Genomic DNA, 20,250 nt, shown 5'->3' with positions numbered 1-20,250 from the left:
AATGGGGCTTTCTACCTCTGAAAAAATAACCCAATATATTCACCAGCTTGCTGATCACATTTGAAGTCATGAATGTTCCAACAATGCTCTTGTCACAAATTTTCAAAGGTTTAGCCTTCACAAATGGACATTAACCTTTCAAAAAACTCAGAGGGCTATTCACCATTACAAACAGATCTTACCTTATGCGGTTAGAGAGGAATCTCATAATAAAATAAGACGCTCACCATTAATCTGGGCATCCAACTGGTTGTGAAAATGCTCATACTATTTGCCTAAAACCTGCAGATTGTGAACATGTTTTATTAAACTTAAATATGACACTGATCACTGTCTGTGGCCAGCTAAAGTTATAGGACAGTGTAAAAGGACAGACTGCACTTCAGAATAACCCTGAAGGTCAAACAGATAATGTTTTGATAGAGAAATTAATTTGTGGGGACAAAATTAGGTCTGTAAACAAAGTTTGAGAATATTAATGCTATATTTCAGTTTATTTTTGGTAAAATATTTGTTTTCTTTGTACAAGACCAAACATCATAATGATATCACCATTCAAAAATGTGCCAACTTATTCTCTTTTAAGATGCTGATTGTGTTTTGTGTACAACAAAACTTTACTGTAAATGTCCCTGTAAAAAAAGTTGTAGGTAACCCTTTATATACAGGGTAAAGTCAGGGTACCAGAAAATGTACCTTAACTACCAGGTTTGCAAAGCTGCTAGCCCATCAGACTACCATATTAATTTACAATTTGCCATCCTCTGCTGTAATATGGATGGGCTCCTACATCAAATGTTAGAGTGACTGGCATCACTCATTCATAGTTGTGTGAATAGGGTCTCCCTACATTTGCTTGTTAAGATTAACACACAAGTACAACCAACCCAGTAAATGAACCTGTTAAGTCATACATAAACCCTAAAAAATACAAACATTTACTGATTTGACAAGAATTACATTGTACTATAACAAAAATAAACAAGTGAATAAAAGCAAAAAGGGAAACACTTTTAGGGAACCAACCATCTTCAAATGATTAAGGATTTAGCTGTAAGCATTTTAAACACTGAAATTATTTACCTGACAATAATAAGGGATGCCCAATAGGTTTTACTTAAATCACTGCTGAATGCCAATTACTTTAGCATACCAAAATCAGTTTCTATTTACATTGCATTAAATTGGTCCTTAAAGTATAATTGTGTCAGTCATTGGGACAACTGCTAAACAATTCATAAACATTGGTGTCAAGCATTTTCAGTGCTAGGACCAAAATGCCCTTCTTAGCCCAGAATGTGGTCAAATTACATTACTCCTCCTCTCACAGAACTTGTATTGGGATAAAGAACAGTTTATATATCAAAAAAAAAAAACCACACACACACTTTGTTTTGAAAGCCTATTTGTTGTCAGTAGCAACAAGTAGTAAAATTCTACTGCAATTAAAATGAGCAGTTTAGTTACACAATTAATTCATATTAAGTCCAAAACAAAAATATATCAAAAAGTTTACCTGCTCAAGTAATTGAGATTTCAAATATGGACATTTCTTCAACTAATGTAAAAGCATCTTCTATTTACTGCCACTTATTTAATGAAGTCTGCTTTTTATTTGTTCCTGGACCAGCATACTCATGTACTTTCAATTTCATCAGGAACTGATTAAAATTAAGGTAGCCCCCACTTTAATTTTGTAAGCTCCATGTTTTCAATTTCTTCCATTTAGAATAATGGATGGAAGATAGATCCAGTATTTCCAACTTTTACACAACAGCAAAAACATTCAAACATAAGTGTGCAACATTAATTTGCAGTAGGTTTAATTAATCCTGGGGCAGCTGGGGTTGGGGTCTCTGCCTGATAAGGAATAACTACCACCATTGGGCTATCACCCTTCATTCCTTCTGGTCCTGGCTATCCATCCCCACCTCTTTCATCATGATTACATATTGAAACCTCCATTATCACTTCTTGCCATCTAAAGGAGACTTTTTCCCATTGTGATGTTCCCTTACCCCTATAGTCTTGTATGCCCTCATTATTTGTCATTGTGTGGAAATCATATCAGTGTAGCAATGAAATTGCATACATGCACCCCTATTTTTCATGGCAATGCCCTTAACATCAGAGGCCAATCATATGTTTACCCTGTTTGGCAGAATGCAGGGATTGGAGAAATTGGTGACCTCACTATTTAATGATAATGGTCACCTATTGTCCCAATCTCTCCAGTCACACTTTTCTCTTTCTTCTTTTATTGACAAATTCATTCATTGTTAGGTATATGGGGTATCTCTCATCTACTCTCACTACCCATTCCCTTGACTCCCTAACTTGCTCATTCTCCTTCTCCAAGCATCCAGTTTCCAGCCTCTATATTGTATTGTGTAACTCGGTTTATAAACGTCTTCGCTTAACACTAGAATTACCAGAGCCTACGAAAAAACTCTTAATTCCGTCCCACCTTAAATTGCTTCTTAAATCCCTTCACACCTCTCCGCCAGCATCCTTTGTCCTCTAAATGTGCTGATAAAGAGAAGCTAGGAGCAGCCGGCTATTCCATCCCCCCACCAATTTAGAACGTGCACGAACTTCTCTCAGCTCATGCCTTGATTGAGTATCTGGGAGTGAAGTGGAGTTTTAGAGTGGAAATAATAGATCGTTATTTGGAACACACGCATTTCATGTCTGTTCCGTTTCTACAGTAATCTGTGTCAACACATTGTTAAAACAGAAACGTTTTTTATATTCTAGTAGTAGATGACAAAATGTAGGCATAAACTATATAATGTAGGAAGCCTGAAGTCCAAATAACAAAGAAACATTTTCACAAAAAGGTACAAATATAACACAATTGCACTTTTATTCAAAAATATAACTGCAGAAACAAAAAGCCGCCTTAACATGTGACATTGACAGCAGTTTATTATAACTGCCTCCGTAGTGCAATAGAAATCAGTTCTCGCCTTGGAATCAAAAGGTCGCGAGTTCGATCCTGCACCACTCTGTTTTGAGAAGTAAACTGCTCTTAGTCTTACTATTTTAGAATAAAAGCATACATTTGATTTCAGACAGCCGGTGCAATTTATGATCCTTGTAAAGGTTAGCTTTTTTTTTTCTTTAATTCACTTTTCATTCTCTCAGTCATGTTCAGAATCAATCCACAATGCATAATAGCCCCAAACCAACGGGTTCTGACACACAAACGCTGGCGAAGCTGCCTTCTTCATATCTCACCATCTCTTGATTTTCTTTTTATTCAGTTTTATTGAGTGTTCCTGCCAGTCCGCGCATGTTGTTGTATGCTGTTTCTTTTGTACTCTAGGACATGCAGAGGAGAGAATGATAAAGAGCAGCAACTTCGGCGCTATATGCAATCATCAGACACTCCCCATCTGCCCGTTGTTTTGTTATACTTTTACACCAACTTATGTTCCTGTGTTTGAGCATGCTCAAAAAATACACGTGTAATGCCACAAAAAGTGCACGCAGACACTTCATTTCGCAAACAAAACAAGTGCACTTTTATTCAAGACTACCTGTATAACCGAAGAAAAAAAAAGCAAGTTACAGTAGGCGATTGATACGACAGCTTGCATGGTGCAATGCTAAGAAGTGCTGATTTTCATTTTGTGCTATATAAAATCATCACATTCAAATATTAACAGTTCCCACACACCCAAGGACCGTCCTTCCTACATTTACGACACGTGTACTTGTTGCAGTGCACACAACTCTCTGTGCTATGGTTCCTATTACACTGAATGAGCACCTGACACTGTACTTTCTTCCCTGGGGGAAGGTCCCGCATCAGAGAATTTCCAGTTCCTGCATAAATTCACACCCGATCTGACGCTGTTCGTTTTCAAATATTGCATTAGTGCAATGATATTTTCACATATATTGTCTCTTTCTTTCAGGTGTGTAATAGAAACCACAGCATAGAGAGAAGTGTGTACATTGCTTCTTACAGGAAAAGGCGATGGAAAAAGTGCACTTGAATAAAAGTGCACTTTTGTTATACTTTTACACCAATATATGTTCCTGTGTTTGAACGACACGGGCAGATGGGGAGTGTCTGATGATTGCATATAGAGCCGAAGTTACTGCTCTTTACCATTCTTTCCTCTGCATGTCCTGGAGTACAAAAGAAAAGCATACAGCAACATGCGGGACTGGCAGGAACACTCAATAAAACTGAATAAAAAGAAAATCAAGTGACGGTGAGATACAAAGAAGGCAGCTTCGCCAGCGTTTGTGTGTCAGAACCCGGTTGGTTTGGGGGTGAGGGGTGGGGGTGGGTATGGGGTCGTTCGTATGCATCATGGTACACTGCGAAGCTATAGCGCATCTTTAGTGAAAACAGCCGTGTCAGATGGGGTTGTATGGATTGATTCTGAATGCGACTGAGAGAATGAAAAGTGAATTATAAAAAAAAAAAAAGCTAACCTTTACAAGGATCATAAATTGCACTGGCTGTTACAGACTGAAATCAAATGTATGCTTTTATTCTAAAATAGTAAGACTAAGAGCAGTTTACTTCTCAAAACGGAGTGGTGCAGGATCGAACTCGCGACCTTTTGATTCCAAGGCAAGAACTGATTCTATTGCACTACGGCGGCAGTTATAATAAACTGCTGTCAATGTCGCATGTTAAGGTGGCTTTTTGTTTCTGCAGTTATATTTTTGAATAAAAGCACAATAATTTTGTTATATTTGAACCTTTTGTGAAAATGTTTTTGATATTTGGACTTCAGGCTTCATACTTTATATAGTTTACATTTTGTCATCTACTACTAGAATATAAAAAACGTTTGTTTTAACAATGTGTTGACACAGATTACTGTAGAAATGGAACAGACATGAAATGCGTGTGTTCCAAATAATGATCTATTATTTCCACTCTAAAACTCCACTTCACTCCCAGATACTCAATCAAGGCATGAGCTGAGAGAAGTTCGTGCACGTTCTAAATTGGTGGGGGGATGGAATAGCCGGCTGCTCCTAGCTTCTCTTTATCAGCACATTTAGAGGACAAAGGACGCAGGCGGAGAGGTGTGAAGGGATTTAAGAAGCAATTTAAGGTGGGACGGAATTACAAGTTTTTTCGTAGGCTCTGGTAATTCTAGTGTTAATTTCAAGTTTGGCATACAGACCTCTATCTTCCCTGTACTGCCCCTGCCTGGGGGTGGGATTCATAATGTACGTTTACCCATAATCTCAGTAAGTGTTACCCGATTGGTCTTGAACCCAATGATCTGTCACTTTTGTACACATAGTGTTCCAGCCACTTTCCTCCACCTGTTGTGTTTCTTCCCTCCTGTTTTTAACCTGTAGACGTTTGTATGTTGCCCATTGTCTTCTTTCTTATCTATTTATAATACCTCTATTGCCTGAAACTCTTAATTCTTTTAGACCTGTTCTGTCTGTATCTCAACTCTTACCGGCAGAACTTTCTGTTTAGGAAGAAATGCTGCTAAGCTTCTCCTTGCTTTATAATGAAACCTCAAGGAAACCAGCAGTATGACTATGGGTACACAGACTATTGTCTGCTGTTCGTTTTCCTCTCAAATATTGCCAATCTTAAAATAAAATAGGCAGTGTGCTGGAATGGCTTCATGTTAAATTGAAAAAACCACCAAGAATTTTCTCATTGTTTTTTGTGGCAGCTTCTAAACTGAAAAAAATAACTTGCACAAGGCTAATTAGTTAAGCTGCCTCCCACTGTCACTCACAATACTTCATCCATCTCATCACTGCCTCCATTGGCTGCACTGCTCCACTCACCTTCTCATCCTTAGTAGAGTTGTGCTGCAGTTCACAAACTTAATGGAAGATATATTTGACTAAATAATGTTGTTGCTCAACGTTTTGACCTTTACTGGATTTCTCTTTCTAGTATGTATATAGGTCTGACCAACAAAAAACATGTCTCTCCTAAAGCATACAGATTAACAATTTAAATCTTCCACATGAATACTTTGGAGAAGGTTTATAAAAAAAAAAAAATTGCGATATGACCAAAATCTTATATCCCGATATTTCATTTTATATCACGATATAGTACATTTTCTTTGTATTCAGTGAATAGTTTATATAATCACCACTCCTTTTTTTTTCATTTAAATTAAAAAAATCAAAAATGAGAAGTACTCAACTTATAATTATTTCTGTTCTTTTATTTAGAACATTTGAGCAAATGCTTGACTTAGAATGTAAACATAAAATGTTAATGTATCAAATATAAAACACTTTTCAAAAACAAATTACTAAAGGCCCAATATAAAATACTGCTATATAAAATGCCTGACATAAACAAAATGTGAACTGTAGCAGCAATAACTCTCACAACATACATTAAATATAAAAGGATCAAAGCACTAACAACTAAACTATATAAAGGCCAATAAACCCTTCAAACAAAATACATACAAGTCTAACATTAACTGTCAAAACCAAATGTAAAACATTGTACTTCAAACTGTAGCAGCAATAAGGCTTACGACAAAAATATATTAAATATAATATTTTTTAGGCTACATTCTAGTAAAATGTTAAATTGCACAATTGTAGTGTGGCAAATCTCCGTTAATGAGTTACAGCTGATCGCCCCGTGCGTGGGACTGGACGGCGCTAACGTGTTGATGCCGCCAGCCCCAAGCACGGGGCGATCCGCGGTAACTCGTTAACGGAGATTTGCCGTGTTAATGCAGTTGTGGCGTAAACGTAATTTTAACAAGATTAACGCTGACAGCAAACGCTGCAGGGAAAATTATGCCTTAAGCAAATTGTTTTGGTAACAATTAATCTTCCAAGCTTTTAACATGCTCGTTTAAATTGTACCTTTACAACTGTAATATCCTACGTGGCCTGCCTCTCAGTTGTAAACCCTCTGCATGCTCGCTCACGTGCTTTTTGCGGAGGTAGTAGAAGAGGTTTGTCGTGTTGGAGTCTGTGGTAGCAATCGGTTTGCAGCATAATTTGCACAGTACCGTTTTCTGGTCCGTGTCAGACTCTTCAAATCCAAACCATCTCCATACTACAGAGGTAGCCCCTCGTTTAGGAACAAGGTCCTTCTGTGTGGAGCTACCAGGTGTTGCCTCGTCTTCATCAGCTATGCTAGTGTGTCTGCATCCACGTGGTGGCCATCAAAACAATGAAAAAAATATTGCCGTAAACAGTTTATTTTGCGACACCACGAAACAAACGATAGCATAATGTGCAGCGATAGACGTTTTCATATTGTCATCCGATATATATCGTTATATCGAACAGCCCTAGGTATAATAAGTTATCCCCTCGGATAACTCTTCCAAAGTCATGTTGCATTCTCTTTATTCCAAATATCAAACAAAAATTTAAATGGACCTGAAACAAGTAGCATTTTATGAACCCATGACCGATTTGTGTTTGAGCAGAATTATTGGAGCAAGCCCGAGGCACAACGGTTCACTATAGGAAGAGGAATATATGCTGAAAAGCAGATGTATGTAATGGTCTTTTTCGTTACCACACTTTCTTCATGATTGGGGGCAGTCTGCTTGAGCACAGTAAAGGAATATTAGAAGCCAAGTGGCCTAGTCAGCCCGATTCGACACAGAACATAAAAAAAACAAAAATCATAAGTTTCCATGTTGTCTACTTCCTTTCATTATTAGAATATGCAATCTGTACATGTACCTGCCGAGGCGAGCTGATTTAATCAAAAAGATTACACCTATGTCGAGCCACAAGCAGTGAAAGGCTCATTACTACTGCATAGCCAAGGATTACAGCATGTGTACGACTGGTCATTCACACCACACATCAACAGATGTGCATTAAATGCAGAAATTTAACTGCTTGTGCCACAGCTCATCTTTATGCACCATTATGCAAAAAAAAACCTCTTTGGATAACAGTTTTTGACTCTATTGAGAACAACACATTTGCTGTAAAATGAGGGGGGGTGGACAAAACGTTGGCCAAAGTCTCTATGGCTGTAACTATATTTAACTTTGTCTTTAAATGTCCATGTTCTGTGGACAGCCACCAGAGATGTATTGTCCCCTAGGATGCAGCCGGGTAGGTATGTTGTGGTGACCTTAATATGTAAATGAGAAAACAGGTAAAAGTTAAATGGGGTGGTGCGAATAAAATACACGTGGAGGAGTATTAACAGGTGGCAGGAATAACAGCGTTTGAAGAAAAGGAAGGTACAAGCAAAAACAAAAAACTCCGAAATCAAAATCTGTTTTGTGTAGAAAAAAAGAAAAAAAAAAAAAAGAAAAAGATCATGAAGCCAAATATAACTAGTTGTTTTGTGGTTTTAATTAAAATATTTCCAAGGACTACATGTAACATTATCTTGACTATCACAATGGAAACACTGAAAAATGAAACAATATTGTGCATACTCATAATAGTAAATAAAATATTCATTACCGTTATGACAGCTTTGCTGAGACAAATAGATCCCCTGCACCCATACTCTCTTTCATCTTCGGACTTGTAGTAACTTAAAGTGTTGTTTTTCAAAACAACCCATCGATCCTGCCATCCATGAATATAATTGGTCCACTAGCAAACAAAGCAATATGAAAAACAATTATTAACTATTACAAAAAAACAAAATCAGTATACAAGCTTTAGGGTTAACTACACAAGATACTTGAATACTTGTAAACTAGGAGGCATTTGCAAAAAGTAAATTAGGGAGAGCAAACGTGATGTCACTTTTATAGCCTAGTGTATAATATTAAAACAACTCAGACTTGAGTGAGGGGTGAAGGTATTATGTCAATTCACAATGAGAAAATGGAAAAGCAATAATGCGCCAGCTCTGTAACATACAATAATGGGAAAAAAAACTACAACATTTTTGGCAGAATTAAAAAAAATAATAATAAACCATATATTTATTATAGGTACTGTGGCACGCAAAAGTTTGAACACCCTTGCTTAAAATGACACTTACTGTGATTAGTTAAGCAAGCAGAAGATGAACCGATTACCAAAAGGCAGTTTTAAGTTTAAGATGACACATTTATTTACTATTTTAAGTAAAATTACAATTTCATATTGATCATTCACAGGTACAAAATACCAAAAAATATTTTAAGGGTCTGAAGTATAAATTTGGGCAACCAACACGGTCAGTACATACTAATACCCGCTTTAGCAAGTATCAGCTTGTAAATGCTTTTTGTAGCCAGCTAAGAGTCTTTCAGTTCTTACTTGGTCCTTCCAAAAGGCTTAATTCTGCAAGATTCTTGGGTCATCTTGCATGAACTTCTCTTTTTAGATCTATCCACAGATCTTCAATAATGTTTAAGTCAGGGGACCATGAGGGACATGGCAAAACCGTCAGCTTGCCCCTCTTGAGGTAATTCATTGTAGTTTGAGGTGTGTTTGGATTGTTATCTTGTTGCAGGACCCAACCTATTTTTTTTAACTTCAAATTTTTACAGATGGTGTGAAATTTCCAGAATTTGCTGGTATTTATTTGAATCTTCTTCCCTCTACCAATGATATGCTTCCTGTGCCACTGGCAGCAACACAAGCCCAAAACATGACTTATCCAGCACCATGTTTAAAAATCGGCACTCTTTCTCCAAAACGTACCATTGCGGCCAACAAGATCCATTCAGACTTCAGCAGTCCACAGGACTTGCTTCCAATATGCATCAGGCTTGTTTAGATGCACAACTAAACCTTAATTTGCAGTTCCATTCATCAGGTAGGAGCCCAGTTGCTCCACAATGCTGTATGCGGAGACTGCAGTAGGACAGTGAGTGCCCTCCAGAATTGTAAGAGCAGTTACTAGTTTGAGGCATCCTCCTGAGATGAAGGTTAACTTCACTTTTAGGGTCTAGGACGGGGTCCTCAATCACAGTCCTGGAGGGCTGCAGGCCTTTTTTCTAACCCGGCTGCTTAATTAGAAAGCAATTCTTGCCAATAATTTAATTTCATGGCTAGTTAGTGCTTTAACTGTGGCATGTCAGGTCATTCTCATATCCTAGATTTTCTTCACCTTTCTAAGACTATTATCCAAATGATTTGAAGGCTAAAATGGATGAGCAATTCTCAGTCCTTCACTTTATCTTCACTTTCCTTCCAAGTATTTAATTAAACCCAGTAGAGCATGATAAATCCATACAGGTGTAAATGGTAACAAGCTAAATGGAGAAATGCTGGTCTCTTGTCATTTGCATGTTATTGCTAATTAAGAGCCATTAAAAAAAGAGAATACAGCTGTTTAAGACTGAAATAATGGTTTAAAATTTTAAAAAGCGAGACAATTAAAGTGAAGAAGAAGTGTTACTTGTAGTAAGTGCTTCTTATTAAGCAATTGGGTTGTAGAAAAAACCTGCAGCCACTGCAGGCCTCAAGGACCGCAATTGAGGATCCCAGGTTTTGGATATTTGTTACACCCCGAGCTGATGAGTTCTCAACCAGAAAAAACTTTTTGTAGATGTGAATATGTTCAGAGAGGTACCCTACCGATTCGAGCCACCTATTCCACCTGGTGTTTCTGCTTTGGGGGTTCCCAGCAGGCTTCTTGAAGAAGGCAGACTTTACCCACATCACTAGTGATACAGCCTCACTAAAATATTTATAGTGCTGCCAGTTCTCTCCCACCAAACTTATGACATGGCGCAAACAGGTTGGGTTGAATGTACACAGTTAGGCATAACCCCTTTTAAAAGGTCCTTAAATTATTTTAGACAGTATGATGCATTGTCTGTAGCTACTGCTAAAATTTCATTAAGATTCAGCTGGTTTTTGTGAAGGGACTGAAGTGTTGCCTGTGAAAAAGTGGAAAAATAGTGCAGCACTCCATAAAGGTAACATCTGCCAAGAAGTACTGGTCTTCAATACCTGTAATTGTAATTATGTAAATTACAAATGATTCTTATTTCTCAAATGTTTACAGACTGAAAACATGCATCATTGCATCTGTAGCTTCTTCTACTGCATAGCTTAAAATAATTAATTACACAGCAAAAGCAAACTAATCTGCAAGAAGCTAAATCCGTGAATTAAACAGGAAAAAAATAAAAATAAAAAGGAAGAGACCATGCTTTTAAGGGCTTGTTGCATCCGAGGAAAAGCCTGCTCTTTTGCCCAGGTTTGTAGGTGTGGAGGTTATAATGGAAGAGTCAAATGTGGGCCTTGTGTGCCTCGTCACTGCGAAACAAAACATTAAATTCAGAAACACTGTTAATTGTTTAAAAGGGATCCCATTAACAATCAGTGCCGTTCACTAATAGCATTTTTCTATGGGAAAGACTGTTAGTACTGGTTAAATATAATTTCATGTACAATTAGAACTGCCTATATAAAAATTACAGTATAGCCAAATGTTTACTAACCTATCACTATGTGGTCTGGGCTATCTGTGGTTTAATAAACTACAACATAATTTTTTCTACCACAAATCTTTTGAAGAACGACGTCCATATGTTGTTCAAAGACACAGGGCAAATGAGTTTGATGAAGACTGCTCTCGTTTTCTGGCAGCACGCCTCCTTGTTTACAATGCTTAATAAAGAAAGGATGCATATTTGTAATTTTTTCCAAGCGGTATGTCCAACTCACTTGCCCACAAAGTCCTGCACAAACTGGGGTCTTGCATCTAACAATTTTGGTTTCCACTAAGGTTACCTGAAAGGAAACACTTTTTGATCTTAATATTTTCTGTGTTCTTGAGAAGAGTTTTAGATTGGAAGTGGTCATTGCAAGTATCTTTTCGTATCCAGTCTATGGTATGCTGGCAAAACTTCGAGAAAAGTTTTTGTCCAAATTCATAAAAGTCACCAGGATATTGTGGTACTCTCAATTTTGGAGTGAAGCTCATGTTTCTTAGTTTTTGACATAGGGTATCGGATACTGCTCGCTTCGACATTTCTTTCTTGTGAAGCTGGCTAATTCACATGCCTTTAACAAAAAAGCATACACTCTAGAAAGTTGATTCTGTTCATCTGGACATAGTTTCCCTGCACCCCCGATATGTTTCATCACTCATCCAAGGGACTTCCACAATTTCAGTTGATGGCAGGTTTCTCCAAGCTTATAAACAGTACCTTGGCCTAATGACTGAACTAGCACCATTGACTAACAATGGGCAGTGTGATCAATGATATGCAAATTGTCCATTGCTCAATGGACATGAGTACCATTCACAGAGAGTTGGGGAATGGCTGCAATCACCACATTGTAAGATGGTGAAAGATGATCGTTCCTTTTTCATGTAAATGGCCTCTGACTCCTCGCTCAAACCAGCGTTCCTCCCTGTCCAGGATGTGCACATCATCACTGAAAGAGTGACCACTGTCCTGTAGACAGTTTACTGCATTCACTTGAAAAAGAACAAACTAGAAAATAGTATCTGAATCTATACTAATAAAAAGCAAAGCCCTCACTGACTGACTGACTGACTCATCACTAAATCTCTAACTTCCCGTGTAGGTAGAAGGCTGAAATTTGGCAGGCTCATTCCTTACAGCTTACTTAAAGTTAAGCAGGTTTCATTTCGAAATTCTATGCATAACGGTCATAAATGAAAACTACTTACGTACATATATACACATCCATTGCCTAAGCTCGGTCATCGTGTGCGGTGGCGTTGCGTCCGCCATCATCACGCCTCCCACGTAGTTGGCGGCCTGCCTATATTGCCTCCCCCATCCCCACGCCTCCCACATAATTGACTGCCTGCCCATATATGGCCGTCCGTCGCTCAGGTCTCTTCATTCCCTTCTTTGCTTCACCATGGTATTCACGTCTCCCTGCTGATAACTGCAACCTTTTTATTTAATCCATGGCTTCTCCGCCATTTTACTGTTCGTTTATTACAATGCAAAGTTATCGATGAAGACGGTTGTATGCTTACAACGCTTGACAGATGCCGAATGTCACTTCAACACAAGTCCTTCAAATACTAACGTAATTGAAACAAATCATGAAACTCAAACCGATTATGACAGCAGCAATCCAAGCTGTGAGAAAACAGTAAAAAGGAGACGCGTCAGACGTCGTGGTACATTTTCTGATGCTGCTAGACGAAAACAACTTTGTGACGCTGCCGCCAAATACTCGCAGAGAATCCACAAGTTCATAGAGACGCTGTCGCTAAATAGTCACAGGCAAATCCACAAGTTAATACCGGGAATGCCTGTTAAACATCTTAGATTCACGAGTAGCGATTTGGGTAGTGAGATGTCCATCGAGGTGATCACCATCAATCAAAGAAATGTCACTTACCGAGTGTTTTCCATGCCCGGAGATGCCGCCTGCCTTTTACATTCTCTGCGTTACATATTTTGCACGGCCATATCAGGCTCAATCTTGATATCAGGAGGAACATTGTGTCTTATGTATTGAATGACTGCAACAGGTTCAAGGTGTGGACTGATGACAGTACAGGAGATTATACTACACAGGAACACTATAAGAGCAAAATGCTTAAGCCCTTCACCTATGCTTCTGCATGCAAGTTGATGGCTGCCGCTGAATTGTGCGGTTGTCGCTTTCGAGTCTACCGAAATGGCCAAATATTTTACACCTTTGGAGAACCGCCAATGCCTCTTAAACATCTTCGACTCACAGGTGACGATATGAGTAGTGGACACTTTGATGTTTATGAATGTTTCACCTCTCAAAAGCTGGATGCGAAGTTATCAATGAAGCCGGTTGTATGCTTACAACGCTTGACAGATGCCGAATGTCACTTCAAGGCAAGTCCTGCAAATACCAACGTAATTGAAACAAACTATGAAACTCAAACCGATTATGACAGCAGCAATCCAAGCTGTGAGAAAACAGTAAAAAGGAGGCGCGTCAGACGTCGTGGTACATTTTCTGATGCAGCTAGACGAAAACAACTTTGTGACGCTGTCACCAAATACTCGCAGAAAATCCACAAGTTAATAGACATGCTGTCGCTAAATACTCGCAGGCAAATCCACAACTTAATACTGGGAATGCCTGTTAAACATCTTAGATTCACGAGTAGCGATTTGGGTAGTGAACACTTCGATGAATGAAACCTGTTATCTTTACAATGGTTGACAAACACGGAATGTAACTTGAACACAACACGTCCTCCAAATATGAAACTGATTGAAAGAAATAATGATAACCAAATCCTTGATGACAGCAACACTCCTAACAGTGACAAAACAATTACACTGACAATCATGTTGTGTTATTTTTAAATTGTTTTCTTTCCTTTCATAACTTAACACACTACTTCTCTGCTGCGAAGCACAGGTATTTTGCTAGTGATTTAATAATCTGTAGTTCTACTGTTTAAATTTATTGGCAGGTTTTTTTTTTTTGTTTTTTTTTTAACAGTCACCCCTTCAATCTCTAAATTTCACACATTTTCATTTTTAAATCTAAAATCTGTTTTTGTGTGTTAATTCCGTGATTCCATCCGTTTTTTCTGCATCACAGAAATCACAAGGCCCTACATTAACACACTTCAGGTAATGAATTTTGTGGCAAAGACACAGGAAAGATTTTCGTCTTCTAACTCTACCATTTGTTCAGATGTCACTGCACAGTACAACAGTGCACCACCACTCCAGAGTGTGCTAAATATTTGTGAAGGTCTTGTCTTCTGCAGTCAAACAAGGGGGTTTTATTTGTTTTTCTAGCAATCCAACAAGCAGATATTGCAGAAAGTTTTCTTGGTTTAATCCTGACACTCTGTATTTTCAATTAATTATCATAACTATTCATGGACGCTCTAAAATCCGTACTAACCCCTACTCTCTCTTCTGTTTCTTTCCCGGTTTTCTGTGGTGGCGACCTGCGCCGCCGCCACCACCACCACCTAATCAAAGCACCATGATGTTCCTACATTCATGGATTAAAAGCCAGAAGTCTACATGACCATCATCAAGTCCTTCCATAAGAACCCTAAATACAAAGGACTGTTTCATTTATGTTAGGTAGAATGCCCAGAGGGGGCTGGGCAGTCTCATGGTCTGGAACCCCTGCAGATTTTATTTTTCCACTCCAGCCGTCTGACTTTTTTTTTTTTTGTTTTTTCTGTCCTCCCTGACCATCGGACCTTACTCTTATTCTATGTTAATTAATGTGGTCTTATTTTAATTCTTACTTTGTCTTTTTTTCATCATGTAAAGCACTTTGAGCTACATTATCTGTATGAAAATGTGCGATATAAATAAATGTTGTTGTTGTTGGTCTTCCAGACCTCAACTTAACCTCTACCATTCCTTCCGCCATTTTTAATAACATTAAAACTGAGGAAACAGCTACCTGAAAATGTTTTGCTATCTTCTTGTAGCCTTCTCCTGCTTTTTGAGCATCAGTTATTTTATTTTTCAGAGTGCTAGGCAGTTGATTAAAGGAGTTCATGGCTGTCGACTGTTGGGACAAGCTGTGAGGAATCAGAGAATTTATATAGCTTTGCCATTTGCATGACCTGGGGTCGCCTAATGATGACTTTGAACAAGCCATAGCCCTAATAAGCCAATTAAGGTCCGTGACTCTTTTAAAAACATTACCCGAGACCTCAGATATTTTGGGGTGCCCAAACTTTTGCATAGTGCTACTTTCCTAACCCTTACAATTGTACAAAAATCAATGTACTAATCTTGGATAAAATGCTGAAAAGAAATTGTCATGATCAGTTAATCTTCTGCAAACTTAATTATTCTCAGTAACAGATATTTTAAGCAAGGGTGCCCAAACATTTGCATGCCACTGTACTTTGTTGAACACAGTTTTAGAAGCATCACACATACAACTATACAAGTGCATAAGAAGCCAAAATCATGAGCTGGTACTAAGGGGTTAATCTGCAATAGTGTGATTTACAGTTCAGAGACTTAGTCAGTAGAACATTAGAAATACTTTGATGAAAACAGGTCATTCAGCCCAAGAGTTTGCCAACCCTTTCCACACAAAAAGTCCTACTGTCTACCATTCTACTTGGTAACATATTTTGTCTATGGTTGTGTGTGTGAAGAAAAACTTCCTGATGTTTGTATGAAATTTAACCTTAGGAAGTTTCTATCTTGTGACCTGTGCTCTGGTTGAACTAATTTTAAGGTAACAACTTGAACACACGGTGCCAACTCCTTTAAAAATTTTAACACTTCAATCATGTGACATTCTTAACCTCCATTTGCTTAAAACTTAAAAGGTTACATTCCTTCAGTCTGTCCTCATAACACTCAATCCCAGAATCAACCTAGCCTCCCTTCTTTGGATATCTTTTGTTGTAGACCAGAAAACAAGACTGAAAACAGTACTCTTGGTGAAGCCTCATCGGTACTATAAAGCTTATAACCTCCACACGCTCAATTAATGCTTTCTGCTAAAAATATCTCAAAAAGACAAAACTGACAGTTCACACTACCTTACAAAATATGTTTTAAGTTTCTAATAAATAAATATTGTACAGAGTATGGGAGGCACTTTCGACTCCCTGCATGTAGTACAGAAGGACAGAGTGAAAACAAAACTGAGTGCAATTATGAATAAAGCTGCACATCATCCCTGTAACACGCTAACACAGAGCACTTACATAGTAAACGAATTCTTCAACAGAAGTGTGTCAAGAAATTCTACCGGGGCTCTTTTACACCAACGACAACACGACCGCATAATACCTTACAGTGATTTTGAGTGTGCGTGCGTATTACATTTTACTTATTTTTTATATATATATTTTTTTTTTTTTTAAGGAAGTTCTGTAAAAAGCCGCTATTAAAAAATACACCAAGTTACATCTAGCTGCAGTATAACCATGACGCAGGGGCGCACCATTATTTAAGACAATCATTAAAAACACATACACACAATAGTGTTGCAAAGTACCACGAGCTAGACAGGCCAAATCTGGAACTTAAAAGGATTATCTCAAGTATAAATATAAATCCAATGATGCTTTGAAGCCAGTGATGCATGAAAAAAAAAAATAAACTGGGTCTCCTCTGACAGCAAATAAAAACGAAACCTCGTTCTGTACTTTTTTCCCTCTTCTCGCAAGAGAAGGTCGTACAGCCAATCAGGAGAAACGCTGGGTAAAAAAAAAAAATCACTAATGCGTACTTGGGACCCAATTTTTATCATCCCCGTCACATGTTTCTGTTAAACATTACATTCGCCAAAGCAGAATGCCGGAGCAGAGGTCTACCTATACGATCTGCGATCCTGCAAATATTTCACAATAAGATGCAAACACTTGACCACCAGAAAATGAGACTGGGTGGATTACAGTGACGAGACATTGTCTACTTCAAACTACTTCCATTGCGCAAGTAGAATCAGGAAGGCTTAAAGATTTCCACGACGCAAGACATCACTGTTTTAAATAATTAAAAAATGAATATAATTTTTAGCAGAAAGCACTGATTGGATGCCTGAACATTGACGATGGGATTCGGATTTTCTGTAATGATTATTGAATATTGTTACTTAAGCTTGTAAAGACGCTCATGTGACAAGCCCCTCCCCCCCAAACATACGACTTTATTTAGGAGCCATCACCTGTATAATCTATTCCCCTCTTCTATAGGGAAATCGGACATTGAAATGGCTGACAAGAGAATGTTCCTATTTTATTTACAAAGTAATAGCTATACCAATACATACCACGCCACGAAAGCTAGGTTATATGAACGATGATTTGCGGACGTATTTCACTTTTCACTCAGTAAAGCATTCAAGAAGCAGAAACACATTGGTGTATAAACCCCTTGTGTAATGCGAGTAACACAAAGTATGATTGCGTTCCCCGTACTCCCTGGGAGTTTTGACAGCGAAAATTACTTAATTTGTCCGAAGTATCCAGAAAGTACGTTGTGTCTGGCGCAAGTTTAAAAAAGTGCAACAAGCACTGTTGATGTCACAAGGGAATCCTCAAAACGACGGTGTACCCACCAGCTCTACCCGCCCCCTCACGCTGGCGTACTTACCTTACTGAGAACCCCGCATAGCTCAACAGGCGGCCCGGACTCCGTCTCCAAATCCTCCTCGGAGCCCGAAGAATTCCAACTCTGATTGTCCGACATGAAGACACGTCAATTTTCAAAAAAAATAAATAAAAGAACGTGCAATATACAACTCCAAAGCTTAGCTTCCCTTCCAAAAGAAGAATAAAAACGGTAGTAATTAATGACGGTTAGTTATCGAGAAGAATTTATAAATAACAGAAGATAAGGGCGCAGGGGCAGGGGACCGGGGAGCAAACAAAAAAGACAACTCCGTCTGGAGGTTGTTACTGGAATCAAAAACACCTGAACAAACTAGTCTTCTGTAACCTCAGCCGCCCCTTTCTGAGGGTTCCTCATTATTCGTGAAAATTCAAAGTCTGGACATGACCAAATACCCTGGTCATAATTTAAAAAAACACAATTAGCTCTCAAGCAAAGCTCGCACGTTTCGCTAGTCAAGGTAAAATCGAATCCCGTCTCTTTTATGTGTAGGCGAACGAGTCACTAGGGTGAGCCCCGTCAGTGGCAAAGGCTAAATGAACGCAGATGGGGCCGCGGATGACCAGCCTAAACAGACGCCATCTTTTCTGACGTTTCCCTCTCGCTCTTTTGCTCCTCCCGCTGAGCAATGAGCCACTTCACAAGTCGTGGAGGGCGCTGGCTCGTCGTGACGTCACGTACCTCGGGCCCCTCCTTCCGCACGTGTCCAGGCAAGAGCGTTCCCTTGGCAACCGTCTGCTAAGTGTTGGCTGTCAAGTAGAGCTCGTGTTATTGCCTGACTCACTAGTGAGGATTAACGATTGGAGGGCCCAGCGATGTCTCATTTGGCTCAAGTGCGATTGGGCTGGAGGTTGAAACCTTGAACATGCACGGCTCCTGTCCGAAAGCCCGGACTTCCATCGAATCATCGAGAATATATGGAAAGGATCCAAATGTCCGCTTCAGCGTTTGGGAAACTTAATCAATTTAATGAATTACATTGTATAGAAGGGGAAGAGTGTTATCCTAAAACACGCATGAGTGGAATTTGTTTAAATTAAACTGACACATTTTTGTTAATGAAGAGAAGCAGCAAAAAAGTGTAAATCATTTATGGGTGACACAGAGGTCTTGCCTTAAAATCCTGTTAGGTTTCCTCCCATACCTCAAAGGCCTTTATAAAGGGGCTGTGTGTAACTGGTTCAGGTCATATCTTACTGGTAGACACTTTCCAATGACTTTCAATTCCTCTTTTTCATCTACTGCTTCTGTTAAATGTGGGGTTTATCGGGGATCATTTTTGGGTCCTGTTTTATTTTCTATATATCTTCACCCCATAGAAGCTATTTTTTAGGAAGTTTAATATTACCTTTTCACTGTTGTGCTGATGATACACAGGTTTAAATTGCTGTGTGCAATTCTGCAATAAACCAATTTGATTTTCTTGACTCTTTCGTAGACTTGCGCAAAATACAAGTTCTGAATGTTTGGGTTATTTGTGACAGTAACTTCTCTTTGGAGAAACAGATTAATTCTGTGGTCAAGAGCTGCTTTTTCCATCTCTGTCTTTTAGCCAAGGTTAAGCCTTTTTTATCTCCTAGTGATCTTGAGAGAGCTACTTATGCTTTTATCTTTTCTTGGCTTGATTACTGTAATTCATTGTATTCTGGGATCAATAAATCTCTGATGTGCAGGTTGCAGTTGGTTCAAAATGGTGCTGCTCATTTTTTGATTGGGACAAAACGTTTGCCTCTGTATCTCCAATTTTAGCCTCTTTACACTGGCTGCCAGTTAGCTTTCAAATTGATTTTTACATTTTGCTGCTGGTTGTTAAATCAGTATATGGGTATGCTCCTGCCTGTTTATCTGAATTGTGTGTTATACACCAGCCTTCCAGAGAATTTAGATCTACTGATCAGTTGTCTCTTGTTGTCCCTCATACTAAGTGCAAAGCTAAGGGGGTCAGGACTTTGGCAGTTGCTGCACATTATCTGTGGAATTCTTTACCTACATACATTAAGGAATCAATTTCAACTGAACTGTTTAAAACTAGATTGAAGACATATTTCTGCTCTCTAGCTTTCTGTGACCTTAAGTGATACTGATGGTATCCCTCCTCTAACTCATTTGTTTGTTTTAATGTACTGCTGGTTGTATTGTTTTTTATTGTATTTTATTCTGTTTATTTTGTATGTTACTATTATGCTTTAACTTTAAACTCTTTGTCTACAGCATTTTACACAGATGTTGTTTTAAATGTACTCTATAAATAAATTGACATTGACATACATGTGACCACTGTACAGTATACACA

General features: G+C 38.5%; 1 protein-coding gene across 2 annotated transcripts in view; it reads right to left on the bottom strand.

Moving 5' to 3' along the window:
- The window catches only part of LOC120532436 (ceramide transfer protein), a 113,679-nt gene extending 95,123 nt beyond the window's left edge, over nucleotides 1-18,556 (bottom strand). For both annotated transcript variants that reach the window (XM_039758422.1, XM_039758423.1), the window contains exons 1-2: nucleotides 17,940-18,556; nucleotides 8,428-8,562 (exon numbers count right to left, since the gene is read on the bottom strand). In XM_039758422.1, the coding sequence (XP_039614356.1) occupies nucleotides 8,428-8,562; nucleotides 17,940-18,035 (231 nt within the window). In that variant the 5' untranslated portion in view covers nucleotides 18,036-18,556. The remainder of the gene's footprint in view (nucleotides 1-8,427; nucleotides 8,563-17,939) is intronic.
- Nucleotides 18,557-20,250: the final 1,694 nt, after the last annotated feature.

Source organism: Polypterus senegalus, chromosome 7 (assembly GCF_016835505.1).
Source record: "Polypterus senegalus isolate Bchr_013 chromosome 7, ASM1683550v1, whole genome shotgun sequence".
Classification (NCBI taxonomy): Eukaryota; Metazoa; Chordata; class Cladistia; order Polypteriformes; family Polypteridae; genus Polypterus; species Polypterus senegalus.
The sequence above is the reverse complement of the archived record's forward strand: the minus strand, read 5'-3'. Positions and strand labels throughout refer to the sequence as shown.